At 50.3% G+C, this 16,005-nt stretch overlaps 2 protein-coding genes across 2 annotated transcripts in view; one reads left to right on the top strand and one right to left on the bottom strand.

The window, feature by feature from the left end:
* The window catches only part of ITGAE (integrin subunit alpha E), an 85,513-nt gene that overhangs the window by 64,441 nt on the left and 5,067 nt on the right, over nucleotides 1–16,005 (top strand). Inside the window, exons 21-29 of the mRNA XM_009431609.5 lie at nucleotides 712–844; nucleotides 3,193–3,291; nucleotides 4,477–4,556; nucleotides 6,121–6,198; nucleotides 7,487–7,550; nucleotides 7,629–7,736; nucleotides 11,941–11,997; nucleotides 12,302–12,397; nucleotides 15,271–15,366. Of these exons, the coding sequence (XP_009429884.4) occupies nucleotides 712–844; nucleotides 3,193–3,291; nucleotides 4,477–4,556; nucleotides 6,121–6,198; nucleotides 7,487–7,550; nucleotides 7,629–7,736; nucleotides 11,941–11,997; nucleotides 12,302–12,397; nucleotides 15,271–15,366 (811 nt within the window). The remainder of the gene's footprint in view (nucleotides 1–711; nucleotides 845–3,192; nucleotides 3,292–4,476; nucleotides 4,557–6,120; nucleotides 6,199–7,486; nucleotides 7,551–7,628; nucleotides 7,737–11,940; nucleotides 11,998–12,301; nucleotides 12,398–15,270; nucleotides 15,367–16,005) is intronic.
* HASPIN (histone H3 associated protein kinase) lies at nucleotides 8,987–11,958 on the bottom strand. The gene has a single exon (XM_024350178.3). It carries the CDS (start codon nucleotides 11,748–11,750, stop codon nucleotides 9,354–9,356), a length of 2,397 nt encoding a protein of 798 aa, XP_024205946.2. The 5' UTR covers nucleotides 11,751–11,958; the 3' UTR covers nucleotides 8,987–9,353.

Genomic DNA, 16,005 nt, shown 5'->3' with positions numbered 1-16,005 from the left:
TATTCCTTAGGCAACTTATCTAAGAAGTTACTTAAGAAGGTGCTATTCTGGGCTGTGTGCGGTGGCTTACACCTGTAATCCCAGCACTGTGGGAGGCCAAGGCAGGTGGATCACTTGAGCCCAGGAGTTCAAGACCTGCCTCCACATGGCGAGACCCTGTCTCTACAAAAAATACAAAAAATTAGCTGCACATTGGCCAGGCTGGGTGGCTCACGCCTGTAATCCCAGCACTTTGGGAGGCCGAGGCAGGCAGATCACCTGAGGTCAGGAGTTTGAGACCAGCCTGACCAACGTGGAGAAACCCTGTCCCTAATAAAAATACAAAATCAGCCAGGCATAGTGGCGCGTGCCTGTAATCCCAGCTACTCAGGAGGCTGAGACAGGAGAATTGCTTGAACCTGGGAGGTGGAGGTTGCAGTGAGCCGAGATCGTGCCATTGCACTCCAGCCTGGGCAACAAGAACGAAACTCCGTCTCAAAAAAGTAAAAATAAGAAAAATATTAGCTGGGCATGGTGGTAAACACCTGTAGTCCCAGCTACTCGGGAGGCTGAGGTGGGAGGATCACTTGAACCCAGGAAGTGGAGGCTGCGGTGAGCTGTGATCATTGCACCACAGCACCACGCTCTAGCCTCGGTGAATGTCCTATTGTATTGCGTTGAGGTTTTTACAGATGAAATAAACTGTAACATTTTTATCTGTACCCTGTGCAGGCAGGAGTTGGTGGTGGGTCTCACAAAGGAGCTGACCCTGAGCATTAACCTAACTAACTCCGGGGAAGATTCCTACATGACAAGCATGGCCTTGAATTACCCCAGAAACCTGCAGTTGAAGAGGATGCAAAAGGTGACTGTGACGGCGGCTGTGGAAACAGGTCCCTCATGCCCCTCCCTCGCTGCATGCCTGCTTTTCCGTGGTGACCCCCTCACTGGCACCCCTGCCTCCAGCCTCCTCCTGGTCCAACCAACAGATGGTTAATAACTAGATAAATCCCCGCCAGTCCGGCTCCATGCCTTCCGAGGCACCATATTCTGCTGCAGTACCACCCTCCCTATGTGCAGCCTTTCTTCACCAGGGTTCTGAGAGAGAAGTGAGTCTAATGCCCTAAGACACTGAGAAAGTAAAAATTAGCTTAGACTGGGAAAGTGAAAATCTGTCCTGCCATTCCCAAGGCTGGATACAGACACAGATACTAGGAAACAGTCTGTTTCCCGAGGACACCCTGTGGCTGACAAGTATCACTGCACTGAGAAATTTTATTCTCTAAAATCACAGATCAGAAAACTTTGGGCCGGGAACGGTGGCTCACACCTGTAATCCCAGCACTTTGGGAGGCCGAGACGGGCGGATCACGAGGTCAGGAGATCAAGACCATCCTGGCTAACACAGTGAAACCCCGTCTCTACTACAAATACAAAAAATTAGCTGGGCGTGGTGGCGGGCGCCTGTAGTCCCAGCTACTCGGGAGGCTGAGGCAGGAGAATGGCGTGAACCCGGGAGGCGGAGCTTGCAGTGAGCCGAGATTGCACCACTGCACTCCAGCCTGGGCCACAGAGCAAGAGTCTGTTTCAAAAAAAAAAAAAAAGAAAGAAAACTTTGCTGTTTGAAGTAGTTACGTCAGTAATTATGAACCCCTATCCCTCTTGCCTGGAGAGTGTAAGTCATTTTGACCAAGAGAAGAGTCTGTTTCCACCTGAGGTAGAGAGCTTCAGATACAGTGTCTGTCAACTTTCTACTCCATATTAATGGTTTCCCAGGAAGCGGGCCCTGGGTCTGATTCACAGGCTGGCCTGCTGGTGACTGACTCCTTGACACTCAGCCCTGCTTTACCATCAAAACAGGACTTTATTTACATTGCATCTGAACTCCACCCTTCCCTGGAGTCCTTTAATAACCGCCTTTTCCATTGTTCAGTGATACACACAATAGTGTACTTTTTGGCTGGGTGCAGTGGCCCACGCCTGTAATCCCAGCACTTTGGGAGGCCGAGGCGGGCGGATCACCTGAGGTCAGGAGTTCGAGACCAGCCTGGCCAACATGGCAAAACCCCGTCTCTACTAAAAATACAACAATTAGCCAGGTGTGGTGATGTACACCTGTAATCCCAGCTACTCGGGAGGCTGAGGCACGAGAATCACTTGAACCCGGAGGTGGAGATTGGAGTGAGCTGAGATTGCGCCACTGCACTCCAGCCTGGGCAACAGAGCAGGACTCTGTCTCAAAAACAAACAAACAAACAAAACCAAAGTGTAGTTTTCCTTATTGCAGTGAGTCAATAAATTTGAATTTGTTGGACTGTAGATTTGTCCCCGGTCATCTTAGGCTATTTGGGCTAGGACAGTATCCATTATATGAATGAAGCAATCTCCTAGGCCGGGCACCGTGGCTCATGGCTGTAATCCCATCACTTTGGGAGGCTGAAGTGGGTGGATCACTTGAGGTCAGGAGTTTGAGACCAGCCTGGCTAACATGGTGAAACCCTGTTTCTATTAAAAATACAAAAAATTAGCCGGACGTGGTGGTGGGCACCTATAATCCCAGCTACTTGGGAGACTGAGGCAGGAGAATTGCTGGAACCCGGGAGGTGGAGGTTGCAGTGAGCTGAGATCGCGCCACTTCACTCCAGCCTGGGCGAAAGAGCGAAACTCCATCTCAAAAAAATGAAAACAAAAGCAAAAAACAATCTCCTAGGCATCTAGAGGGGAACTAGGGATGGACCGTCCCTGGGAGAATTAAGAAAACTCACTGCAGTCATCACCTGCCCCTCGGGGGTCCGGGTGGGGAGCCCTGGTGGCTACGTGGCAGTGCTGGTGTGTGCCGGCCTTCCAGCCAGGCTGTGGGTTATATTTGCATCAGTCCATGGCCCAGCTCAAATGCCTCCTTCCCCAGGAAGACCTTACAAATTCCTCCGAGTTGGAATTCATATTTCTCCACTGCTGTTCTCTGCAGCTCCCTCACAGAAGCACCCCTTCGACCTTGTATTTAAATTCCTCGGGGATCTACTGCTGACCCTGCCTGTCAGGCTTGTGAGGAAGACAGGGACCAAGTGGACTTTATTTCTTTAGCTCCTGGCAGGGTGTCTGACAGGCAGAAAAATTAGTGAATGTTTGCTGAATTGCTGTGAGGAAACCACGTTTTTGTTTTGTTTTGTTTTGTTTGGCTCTTTAAGAGAATGTCATCTGCTCTGTTAACAGCCTCCCTCTCCAAACATTCAGTGTGATGACCCTCAGCCGGTTGCTTCTGTCCTGATCATGAACTGCAGGATTGGTCACCCCGTCCTCAAGAGGTCATCTGTGAGTCGGTTTGGACTGATTCGCTCTTCTCACCACCCTGCAGTTGGCGTCTTCTGCATCTTAGTCTCATTTGAATCTCTCGGTTCCAGCTTTGCGCTTCGCTTGACTGCAGTGTGTCCTCAGCAGTGCTTACAGTGGCTAAGCTGGCTCTGAAAGTAGGGGGTGATGGGGATGAGAGCTTTCCAGTACACAGCCCTAGGTGAACTGCCTGCTCACCTCCGTGAAGCAGAGTGAAGTCGTGGGTAGTATGGAGGGCGTGTCAGACAAAAAGTTTGTTTGTTTGTTTGTTTTTGAGATGGAGTTTCATTCTGTCACCCAGGCTGGAGTGCAGTGGCACGGTCTCAGCTCACTGCAACCTCCGCCTCCCGGGTTCAAGTGATTCTCCTTCCTCAGCCTCCTGAGTAGCTGGGATTACAGGCGTGCAGCACTACACCCGGCTAATTTTTAAAATATTTTTGGTAGAGATGGGGTTTCACCATGTTGGCCAGGCTGGTCTCAAACTCCTGTCCTCAAGTGATCCACCTGCCTCGACCTCCCAAAGTGCTGAGAGGACAGGCATGAGCCACCATGCCCGGCCAAGACGAAAAGTTATTAACCCTGAGCTGTCCCTTGTCATCTCTGTGCTGTGGGAAATCTCTGAAGTGGCTTCTTCACCTGTAAAAGGGGAATGAGGCCGCCTGCCTTGCTTACTCCATATTTGTATTTGAGGCTTAAATGAAATAACGGGGCCGGGCGCTGTGGCTCATGCCTGTAATCCCAGCACTTTGGGAGACCGAGGTGGGTGGATCATTTGAGGTCAGGAGTTCGAGACCAGCCTGGCCAACATGGTGAAACCCCGTCTCTACTAAGAATACAAAAATTAGCTGGGCGTGGTGGTGCGTGCCTGTAATCCCAGCTACTTGGGAGGCTGAGGCAGGAGAATTGCTTGAACCCGGGAGGCAGAGGTTGCAGTGAGCCGAGATCACACCATTGCACTCCATCCTGGGTGACAGAGCTAGACTCCCTCTCAAAAAAGAAAAAAAAAAAAAAAAAGGAAGGGAAAGGAAACATGCTGTGTTAGAAAAATGTGAGGAATGTGAAAATCTGAGGAATCGTCTCCTAGGTCTGTTCCACGAGTAGCTAGCGGTCTGAATTGTGAGTGGCATAGAGAGAATCAACTGACCATTTTTTCCCCCTTTAAAATAGGCTCATGTTTCAGTCGTTTGGCAGCTAGAGGAGAATGCCTTTCCAAACAGGACAGCAGACATCACTGTGACTGTCACCAAGTAAGTACTGCCTGGGTCACAGCAGAGTCAGGCTATGACCCCGGAAGACATCTCCCTGCCACATGCACGCTGTGAGAGGAACAGCCCCCTTACAGCCCAGGGAGAAAGGAAACCCCAGTGAGCCCACAGAAGGCATCTGTTTCCCTGCAGGGACTCGACTTTCTCTTCTTGTTACCAGAGATAATGAAAATGTTCTTTTGTTCACACACAAAGTAAAACTGTGGTACAGCCTGGTGGAATGAGCCCTGGAGTTCTGGTTCTCGTTCACTCAGCTTTGGAATAGCTTGGGATAGCTCTGTTATCTGCAAGACCTCTATGTTGGGGGGTAAGGTGGGGAACGCTGCTGGGGAGAGTTCTCAAAGGGAGGTGATTCTGCCCACCAGAGGCTGTGCCTGTTTTGATTGCCATGACTTGGGGAGGGGGGTGTTCAGTAGCACATCTGGTGGGTAGAGGCCAGGAATACTGCCAAACATCACGCAGAGCAGTACAGGACAGCCCCCACCACCAAGAACTAACTGGCCCAAAACGTCAATAGTGTAGAGGCTGAGGAGCCCTTTTAAAATCAGTATTCTTCTAAGTGTGGTCTTCTAGAGACAATTCTGAACTCCAATTGCTTATCTCTGAAAGCCTTTTATTTATTTATTTATTTATTTATTTATTTATTTTTTGAGACAGAGTCTCGCTCTGTCGCCCAGGCTGGAGTGCTGTGGCGTGATCTCGGCTCACTGCAACCTCTGCCTCCCGGTTCAAGCAATTCTCTGCCTCAGCCTCCCGAGTAGCTGGGATTACAGGCGCCCGCCACCACGCCCAGCTAATTTTTGTAGTTTTAGTAGAGATGGGGTTTCACCATCTTGGCCAAGCTGGTCTTGAACTCCTGACCTCGTGATCCACCAGCCTTGGCCTCCCAAAGCACTGGGATTACAGGCATGAGCCACCGCGCCCAGCCTCTGAGAGCCTTTTCTTATCTGACTCCCAGTGACCCTGGGGAGCCAGGTGCAGAAGCACCTGTTCTGCAGTGAGAACACATGGACACAGGGAGGAGAACAGCACACACTGGGGCCTGTGGGAGGGGCAGGGTTGGGGAGAGCTTCAGGAAGAATAGCTAATGCGTGTTGGGCTTAGTAACTAGGTGCTGGGTTGACAGCTGCAGCAAAGCACCATGGCACACGTTCACCTATGTAACAAACCTGCACATCTGCACATGTACCCTGGAACTTAAAAAAATGGCCAGGCGCAGTGGCTCACGCCTGTAATCCCAGCACTTTGGGAGGCCAAGGCAGGCAGATCACTTGAGGTCAGGAGTTTGAGACCAGCCTGGCCAACATGGTGAAACCCCATCTCTACTAAAAATACAAAAATTAACTGGGTATGGTGGCTCACGCCTGTAATTCCAGCTACTCAGGAGGCTGAGGCATGAGAATTGCTTGAACCCGGGGGGCGGAGGTTGCAGTGAGCTGAGACGGCAACACTGCACTCCTGCCTGGGCAACAGGGCGAGGCCCTTTTTAAGAAGCACTTGCTATGTACAAAGCAGGTGTGCTATGAACTAACACTCTTATTCCTAGTTCCAATGAAAGACGGTCTTTGGCCAACGAGACCCACACCCTTCAATTCAGGCATGGCTTCGTTGCAGTTCTGTCCAAGTGAGTATTCCCAAGAGGCCAGCAGCGGTGTGACTCCATCGCCCAGGGGGCAGCTTTGGGCTCTCTCTCTTGTAGATGGAGCTGGTGGTCAGGATGAATGTGGACACTGTCCTGAGAGGAGCCTGCTTAGAGCCCAGGCTCTAGGGTGCTAACATTTGGGTCACAGAAACCCCACTGTGGTCATCAAAGGAGGTGTATTGCCAACTAGTCTTGCTACAAAAGGGAATTAATATGACGCTGTGGAGGGAAGAAGGCAGCTGTGGGACTGGGAAGTAAGGAGGGGATGAGTAAGGCCATTTGAGGGATAATTAGAAAATGAACCAGCCCAACGATACAGAATTCAAATATTCCACCTCACCCCAACTGCGCTACGACCACTTTATATTTTGACATTCAGCTTTTACTCCTTTTTTTTTTTTTTTTAAACTGAGACGAAGTCTCACTCTGTCACCCAGGCTGGAGTGCAGTGGTGCGATCTCGGCTCACTGCAACCTCTGCCGCCCAGGTTCAAGCGATTCTCCTGCCTCAGCCTCCTGAGTAGTTGAGACTACAGGTGGACACCACCAGGCCCAGCTAATTTTAAAAAAATTTTTAGTAGAGACGGGGATTTCACCATGTTGGCCAGGCTGGTCTTGAACTCCTGGCCTCCGGTGATCCGCCTGCCTCGGCCTCCCAAAGTGCTGGGATGATAGGCATGAACCACTGCACCCGGCCTCATTCCTGGTAAAGGTCTGGTGCCCTCTGTCCTAATGTATTCAGTTGAAAGCAGTCGAGCTCATTCAAAAAGAGAAGGCCGGGTGCGGTGGCTCACGCCTGTCATCCCAGCACTTTGGGAGGCCGAGGTGGGTGGATCACCTGAGGTCAGGAGTTCAAGACCAGCCTGGCTAACATGGCAAAACCCCGTCTCTACTAAAAATATGAAAATTAGCCAGGTGTGGTGGCAGGCGCCTGTAATCTCAGCTACTTGGGGGCTGAGGCAGAAGAATCACTTAAACCCAGGAGGAAGAGGTTGCAGTGAGCTGAGATCGCACCACTGCACTCCAGCCTGGGCAACAGAACAAGACTCCATCAAAAAAAAAAAAAAAAAAGGGATGAGTGTAGTGGCTCATGCCTGTCATCCCAACACTTTCGCAGGCTGAGGTGGAGGATCACTTGAGCCTGGGAGGTTGAGGCTACACTGAGCCATGATTGTTCCACTGTGCTCTAGCCTGGGCAACAGAGTGAGACACTGTCTCCAAAAAAGGGAGAAAGACTCCTCAAGGGCTGACGCGTGTCCTCTCAATTGCAGACCATCCATAATGTACGTGAACACAGGCCAGGGGCTTTCTCACCACAAACAATTCCTCTTCCATGTAAGTACTTATTATTGTAAAGCTGTAGATGGCAAAGCAATACCAGCTTTGATTTCCTACTCTGATTTTAATTTGCAGGTACATGGGGAGAACCTCTTTGGAGCAGAATACCAGTTGCAAATTTGCATCCCAACCAAATTACGAGGTCTCCAGGTTGTAGCAGTGAAGAAGCTGACGAGGACTCAGGTATTTAAAGGCAGTTCTTTATCACAGTCACACCTCTTTCCACAGCGACTACAGAGTCTCAAGTATAAAAACTAGAGTTCTAGAAACAGAGTGAAGACAAGTTAACCATGGGAAAAGATTAGGAGTAAATTCCCGAAGTCCTGTTCAGAAGGACTCTCAATCACTCAGCTCTTAAAGCAACCTGTCAGTTTTCCTCCCTTTGAGGAAAAATAAGCAAAAATTGGCCGGGTGCAGTGGCTCACACCTGTAATCCCAGCACTTTGGGAGGCCGAGGCGCGTGGATCACAAGGTCAGGAGATCGAGACCAACCTGGCTAACACGGTGAAACCCCGTCTCTACTAAAAATACAAAAAATTAGCCGGGCGTGGTAGCGGGCGCCTGTAGTCCCAGCTACTCGGGAGGCTGAGGCAGGAGAATGGCGTGAACCCGGGAGGTGGAGCTTGCAGTGAGCTGAGATCCTGCCACTGCACTCCAGCCTGGGAGACAGAGTGAGACTCCATCTCAAAAAAAAAAAAAAAAAAAAAAAAAAGCAAAAATTAAAACCTTGTCAGTAGACAGAGACATTTTCCCTTTGAAAATTGATAAATTCTGCTTCTCTGTGCGAGTGATGTAACATGTGACATTTCTTACACTGCCCCCTATAAGTTGCTTACTAGCTTCCCTTCTTCTCCCCTGAGACTCTTTTTTGGTCTCTGCTTTGCCTCAGCCTCTTTGCTTTCAGTTGTCTCATCTGTAGTCTGGTTCCCAAAGCTAGCCTTGATACCTGAAGCAACAGGCTCTGCTCAGTATGAAGCTGAAGCCTGGGCATTTTTTTTTTTTTTTTTTTTTTTTTGCTCAGACTACATAAGTGTTAAGGCTCAAAAAACGGAAAGGAATTTACAGAAAGGACTCTGCTGACAATTAGAAAGAGGGCTTATAGGTCAGGTGCCATGGCTCACTCCTGTAATCACCCAGCACTTTGGGATGCCGAGGTGGGTGGATCACAAGGTGAGGAGTTCGAGACCAGCCTGGCCAACATGGTGAAACCCCATCTCTACTAAAAAATACAAACAATTAGCCGGGCATGGTGGTGTACGCCTGCAATCCCAGCTACTCGGGAGGCTGAGGTAGGAGAATTGCTTGAACCCGGGAGGCGGAGGTTGCAGTGAGCTGAGATCGCACCACTGCACTCTAGCCTGGGTGACAGAGCAAGACTCTGTCTCAATAAAATTAAAAAAAAAAAAAAGAAAGAGGGTTTATAAATATAAACGTTTGTTTTCACACGTAGTTTATTTATTTAAAAAAATAGAGACAGGGGTCTTGCTATGTTGACTAGGCTAGATATGAACTCTTGGGCTCAAGCGATCCTCCTGCCTCAGCCTCCCGAGTAGCTGGGACTACAGGCGCACGCCACTGCGCCCGGCTAGTTTACTTCTTTCAGAACATTTGTTATCAGCAAATTTAAACATTTCAACAAATATTTCAGTTTCCATTTGGAAACAAAATTCTTGTTTGAAAAGCTGACAGGAAACCTGTGAGAATGGGAGTTCCACCCTCCTGTGGGGACGGAGGTTGAAACAGCACCAGAGGCTTCAAGACCAGTCTCCTCTCATTTCGGGACAGTAAGATACATTTAGCTTACTTAAACAGACTGTGCTGGCAGAGCAAGTCAGTGGCAGAGCTGAAGTTCAGCATTGTCCTGTGGAACTCCTGGATTTTTCTCTTAATTTGCTTCATGGCAGGAGTGTTACATTTAGTCTTGAAGGTCATTTGTTTCAGCATCTTGTCTGTCAGGTAATGTAACCAGAGCACATTACTATAAGGGTGATATTCACCCCAGCGGTTGTTATTCTCCTTCTTCATGAGCCTGTAGATGTCAAACTGGTAGTCACCATCACCGGTAAACAGGTCCTCATCCATGGAAACGTCACAGAAAACCACAATCCCATCCCGTTCCAAGCGCGACAGGGTGTAGTCAATGATGCTCACTTGCACCCCACAGCTGGGGATAGTGCTGCTCTTCCCATTGAGGGTGTAGTGGAGTTTTTTGAGGCTGGTTTTCTTTAAGAGCACGTTCCCCCAGTGTAAGTCTCGGTGCTCAAAGCGCAGTGATGCCTCTGCCACTGCGAGGGAGGCTGTGAGCTGGTGTAGAATGCTCTTTGCAGTAGCCAAGGAAGACAACTTGGTTTGCATTTGCTCTAAGTCAATCCCTCCAAACTCAAATTCCAGCACAATGAAGAGCTGGTCGTCTTTAAAAAAATCAGGCCGGTCATTTGCAGAGCCTTTGGTTGAATTATAGTGATCCCAGGCTTTGAGAAGCAAGGGAGGGTAAGATCCCTGGACACAGTGCACTGAGTTCAGCCCGATAAAGCCTTCTGTGCGGTTGCACACTTCACCGGATAAGAGGCTCAACTCTTTGGAGATGATGATCTCTGGCAGGATTTCCTCAAAGGTTTTCTGATGGGATCCATTGACTAAATCTGGTCCTTCAATAGCAATGATTTTTATGGCTACGGGTGTGTGATCAGCAATTGTTTGAAACACTTCGCCAAACACCCCTTCCCCAATCTTCTCACAGCGTTGCAGTTTTTCTGTGGGAAGGCAATGGCTAAAGGGGACAGGACCCTTCTGACTGCATTCCCCATAAACCTTTTCAGCATCAGATGCCTTTTTGTTTGAAATACTTAGAGTGTTTGAGGGGCTTAGCAAATACATAGAGGAGGAGTGCCAAGAGGACGGAGCACCACTTGTTCTGTTCATGACAGGCCGGTTTGAACATTCTGATAGGAGGGATCCAGAGAGAGAAGTGGCAGTGGTATAGATGCTGCAGACCTCTGACACATCAGTCACAATTTTCTTCTTGTGGAAACTGAAGGAAGCCCTGGTTTTGGTCCAAAAGCAGGCATTCTGTAAAGGAGTCAGGTCCTGGGTGGGGAACGAATCTTTCCCCAGCTTTTGGCCCTTTTTAAAGCGGTGGGAATGGAGGAGAGAGGTTTCCGCTGCCTCCTGATGTTTGCTCTTCCGGCTTGATCTAGTTCTCTCCAGCCTGTCTATTCCCCTTGACACAATGCGGCCCTTGGGAACACTGGCCTCCTGATGCTCTCTCCGGACGGCCTCTTGAAGCCCTCTCTCTTGACAAGAGTCCTGGCCTGTGGCCCTCCTCTTGCTTCTGCTTGACAGACCTGGACCCTCTGGTCCATTTCCCACCACCAGTTTCCTTTTACAGCAGGACTCTCTCATATTCTTCCCATCTGCCCGAAACTCAGAATCCTCAGGGGTTCCTGAGTTCATAAGGCCAAAGAGAACTGACCTGAGGCTGGCGCGGGTTTGGTGGACCATCCTGGTGTCCTTGGCTCCTCCTGTCGCTTCCTCCTGGGAGCAGGGGAGAGATGCTCGGTCCAGGGAGACTTCTGGGAGGTGGAGGCCGCTCGGGACGGCTGAGGCTGCAACCAGACAGGCGGAGGTGCCGATCGAGATGACACTGTCCCTTGGCGTTGGGGACCCGGGGCAGGGCGAGGCCAAAGAGCTGAACAGGGAGGCACTGATGCCCAGCTCGTCGCCGTCCCTGGGCTGGCCGCACACGCTGAGGTCCGGGCTGAGGCGGCCGGAGTCGCGGCTGGGGAAGGGCGGAAGTCGGAGCGGGCCGCAGGGTGTGCTGCACTTCTGCGGGGGCCGAGCTCGCAGCCCCAGGCGTCTTGGGGTCACGGTTAGGCTTGGGCGAGCTCGCAGCTTCCAGCGCTTTGGGGTCACGGTCACGCTGGGCCGGTCCTTGGGCACTCGGCCGCCGGGACGCCTCCGCCGCCGCCCCACCGGGCTGCCGGGGAAGTCGGGGTCGTCGGGATCGTCAGGATCGTCGGACTGCGAGGGGTCGCCGATGCTGGCGTCGCTGCTGCCGCTGCTGTTGAAGAAACGCCTCCGGTCCTGCGGCGGGAACCACTGCGCGGCTTCCCGGCCCGGCCGCCGCTGTCTCCTGCCGTCCGCAGCCCCATATGTGCGGAAAAGCCGGCTCCCAGGTCCCGGGAGCGAAGCCGCCATGGCCGGCACCCGCCAAGACGTTCAAACGCAAACATCGCGAGACTTCCGTGCGACGCGGACGCGCCCGCCTGCCGCGGGGTCCTAGCTCCCGGCCCTACGCATGCGCACCTCGCCAGGGCCGGGGCCGGGACGGGACAGAAACTGGCGGCTTGGTTTGTTCAGCGCGTCGCGGTCATGGCTCTCGTTTCAGGCCTCCACGGTGTGCACCTGGAGTCAGGAGCGCGCTTGTGCGTACAGTTCGGTTCAGGTAAGCGCGGCCGTCCCGAGAGGCCAGGGGAGGGCGGAGGGCCTGAAGCGGGTGACACGAGAGGGCAGGAGACTGTTTTTCCTGGGTTACCCCTGCCGGCCAGTGCCGGGGGCTGCCAGGCCCTCCCTAGCTTCGTCCCTGGGTCTCAATTGCTCCCGCTGGAGCTTTGCTTGGGCCGAGGTGAGCGCTGAAATTGCTCACACCCTCTATTCTGGGACCTTACGATGCTCTGTGTCGGAAGCGTTAAAGATTTCAGACTTTCCGCACGGAAAGGAATTGTGTTCACTAGACCTTGCTTTTCCAGCATGTGGAAGAATGGCATTCAGTGAGCTGTGTCATCGCTTCAGATAAAGAAAATGTCACCGTGGCTGCAGAGATCTCCTTGGATCACTCTGAGGAGGTATTTGAGACTGAAATGCTCCCGATTTGATTATCCAGTTGCTCACAGGCATCGCCCCTAGAAGAGATAATAGCATCTTTGCATAACATGTCCATGTCCAAAATAGGTCTTTTGGTGCAAAAAACCAACCCTCTGTCCCAACCCGTTGCTTAGCTACCCTCAGGAGGGAGATATACTCCAGTTACAGTACAAGGAACTCTAGGGATTACCTGTGACTCCCCTTTCCTACATCCCCACGTCTATTCCAGCAGCAAGCCCTGCCATTTCAGGGCCAAAATATATCCTAAACCCATTCACTTCTCTCCATTTCCACTGCCGTTGTAATTCAAGCTACCCTTTCTTGCCAGGGCTGTTGCAATAACCTTCGGCCTGCCTTTCTTGCCTCTGCTTTTCCCACATTCTTTACAAATAATTCCCACGTAACAGCTATCCGTCTTCTAAGAGCAGACATTAGATTGTGCCACTCCCCTGCTTATTAAAAATAACAAACAAACAAAACTGGTGCTTGAGCACACTTAGACTAAAATCCATACTTTTTTCATGGCCAGAGCAAGGCAGTACTTGATCTGGTCTCTGCTTAATTCTTCAACTTCATCTCCTAGTACTCGCCTTTCTCTCCCACTGCCCCTTTTATAATCGGGTTATTCTGTCCTATTCTTCTAGCTCGCCAGTACAGCATTATTCTGGCCACAAGACTTTGTACTTGCTGTTCCTTTGCTTGACACTGCTCTTCCTCTAGGTCCTCACTTAGGTGGTTTCTTCTTAAATTTAGCTCAGGTGTTCTTTTCTTTTCTTTTTTTTTTTTTTTTTATTTAGATGGAGTCTTGCTCTGTCACCCGGGCTGGAGTGCAGTGGCACGATCTCTACTCACTGCAACCTCCGCCTCCCGGGTTCAAGTGATTCTCCTGCCTCAGCCTCCCGAGTAGCTGGGATTACAGGCGCCGGCGACCACGCCCAGCTAATTTTTGTATTTTTAGTAGAGACGGGGTTTCACCATGTTGGCCAGGCTGGTCTCGAACTCCTGACCTCAGGTGATCGCCCGCCTCAGCCTCCCAAAGTGCTGGGATTACAGGCGTGAGCCACCGCACCCGACCTAGGTGTTCTTTTCTTTCTTTCAAGACGGAGTTTTGCTCTTGTTGTGCAATGGCACGATCTCGGCTCACTGCAACCTCCGCCTCCCGGGTTCAAGCAATTCTCCTGCCTCAGCCTCCCAAGTAGCTGGGATTACAGGTATGCGCCACCATACCCGGCTAATTTTGTATTTTTGGTAGAGATGGGGTTTCTCCATGTTGGTCAGGCTGGTCTTGAACTCCTGACCTCAGGTGATCCGCCCTCCTTGGCCTCCCAAAGTGCTGGGATTACAGGCGTGAGCCACCACGCCTGGCTAATTTTGTATTTTTAGTAGAGATGGGGTTTCATCGTGTTGGTCAGGCTGGTCTTGAACTCCTGACCTCAGATGATCTACCCACCTCGGCCTCCCGAAGTGCTGGGATTACAGGCGTGAGCCACCACACCCGGCCACACGTGTTATTTTCTTAGAGAGGCCTTCCCTGATCACTTATTCTAAAGTGGGAACTAGTGATCAAGTGATCAAGTTTAATGTCTTACAGTGATCCAGGTGACATTTGTGAGGTCTCAACTGAAGAAGTAGCAATGGGGGTGGAAAAGAAAGGGACAGATACAAGAAATAATTTTTAAAAAAAGAATTGTGAGTGTGGTGGCTCACATCTGTAATCCCAACACTTTGGGAGGCTGAGGCGGGAGGATTGCTTGAGGCCAGGAGTTCAAGATCAGCCTGGGCAGCATAGTGAAACCCCATTTCTTAAAAATAAATAAATAAATAAATTAGCCAGGCATGGTGGCTCATGCCTGTAGTCCCAGCTACTTGGGAGGCTGAGGCAGGAGTATCGTTTGAGCCCAGGAATTTGAAGCTTCAGTGAGCTATGATTGAGCCACTCCATTCCAGCCCGGGTAACAGTGAGACCTTGTCTCAAAAAAAAAAGAAAAAAAAGGAAAAATCTCTTACGTTAAATAAAATGAATAAGCTGGGTGTGGTGGCTCATGCCTGTAATCTCAGCACTGCGTGAGGCTAAGGTGGGTGGATTGCTTGAGCCCAGGAGTTTGAGACCAGCCTGGGCAGCATGGTAAAACCCTATCTCTACAAAAAATACAAAAATTAGCCCAGTGTGGTGGGGTGCACCTGTGGTCCCAGGTACTCGGGAGACTGAGGTGGGAGGATCACTTGAGCCTGGAAGGTTGAGGCTACAGTGAGCCATGATCATGCCATTGCACTCCAGCGTGGGTGACGGAGCGAGACCCTGTCTCAAAAATAAGTCAGTCAGTCAAGAACTGACTTTGGATGGCACAAGGGAAAAGAAGTTGAAGAAAAGGCCAGGCGCGGCAGCTCACGCCTATAATCCCAGCACTTTGGGAGGCCGAGGTGGGTAGATCATCTGAGGTCAGGAGTTCGAGACAAGCCTGGCCAACATGGCAAAACCCCATCTCTACTAAAAATACAAAAATTAGCCTGGCATGGTGGCACATGCCCATAATTCCAGCTACTCGGGAGGCTAAGGCAGGAGAATCGCTTGAACCTGACGGGGTGGAGGTTGCAGTGAGCCGAGATCGCACCACTTCACTCCAGCCTGGGCGAAAGAGCGAAACTCCATCTCAAAAAAAAAAAAGAAAAAAGGAAGTTGAAGAATAACTGCAGATGTCTTGTTTGGGTAACTTTATGTAGTGTTGTGTACGTTAGGGCCATTAACTAAGCCCAGGAGTACCTTTAAAGGGAAAGGTGGTGAAGGCTGTTCAAACACAGTGAGTTCATGTCTGAAATATGTTTTGTTTTCCTCATTCGTTTCCCCATCTTCTAGTTACTAAAAGATGTAACCGAACTGCAGATCCTTGGTGAAATATCTTTCAACAAATCTCTATATGAGGGACTGAATGCAGAGAACCACAGAACTAAGGTAATTCCTGGCTGGCTTCTGAGTAGTGCCCAAGGAAAATTGTGCCTAACCTTTGAGCACCTCCACAGACATTCTGTTGCCCTCTTCCTGTTTTCAGCCTTAACACTTCTGATCTTGGCTCTGCCATCGCTGCCTTTGTGACCTTTGAGTGAGTCAGCTTCTTATGACATAAGGCAATTAAGAGGCCTAAGCTGAGGAGTTCTAAGTTGAAATAACTAGGCTGGAATCTGCAGTATATACTTTGATTTGAGAATGGATTGATTAAAAAAAAAAATTTCGCAGCTGGGCGCAGGTGGCTCACGCCTGTAATCCTAGCACTTTGGGAGGCCGAGACAGGTGGATCACTTGAGGTCAGGAGTTCAACACAAGCCTGGCCAACATGGAGAAACCCTGTCTCTACCAAAAATACAAAAATTAGCCGGACATGATGGTGGGTGCTTGTAATCCCACCTACTTGGGAGGCTGAGGCACGAGAATCGCTTGAATCTGGGAGGCAGAGGTTGCAGTGAGCCGAGATCACACCACTCCACTCCAGCCTCAGTGATAGAGCGAGACTCAGTCTCAAAAAATAAATAAATAAATAAATAAATAAATAAATAAATATAAAATGAATTACCTAAGTGAGAAATTGTTTTTTGT

The sequence above is a fragment of the Pan troglodytes genome, chromosome 19 (assembly GCF_028858775.2).
Source record: "Pan troglodytes isolate AG18354 chromosome 19, NHGRI_mPanTro3-v2.0_pri, whole genome shotgun sequence".
NCBI lineage: Eukaryota > Metazoa > Chordata > Mammalia > Primates > Hominidae > Pan > Pan troglodytes.
This window is presented reverse-complemented; position numbering and strand designations above follow the sequence as displayed.

Bases quoted from the DNA above. Each gene is read 5' to 3' on its own strand.
- HASPIN (XM_024350178.3), bottom strand. From the start codon at position 11,750: ATGGCGGCTTCGCTCCCGGGACCTGGGAGCCGGCTTTTCCGCACATAT.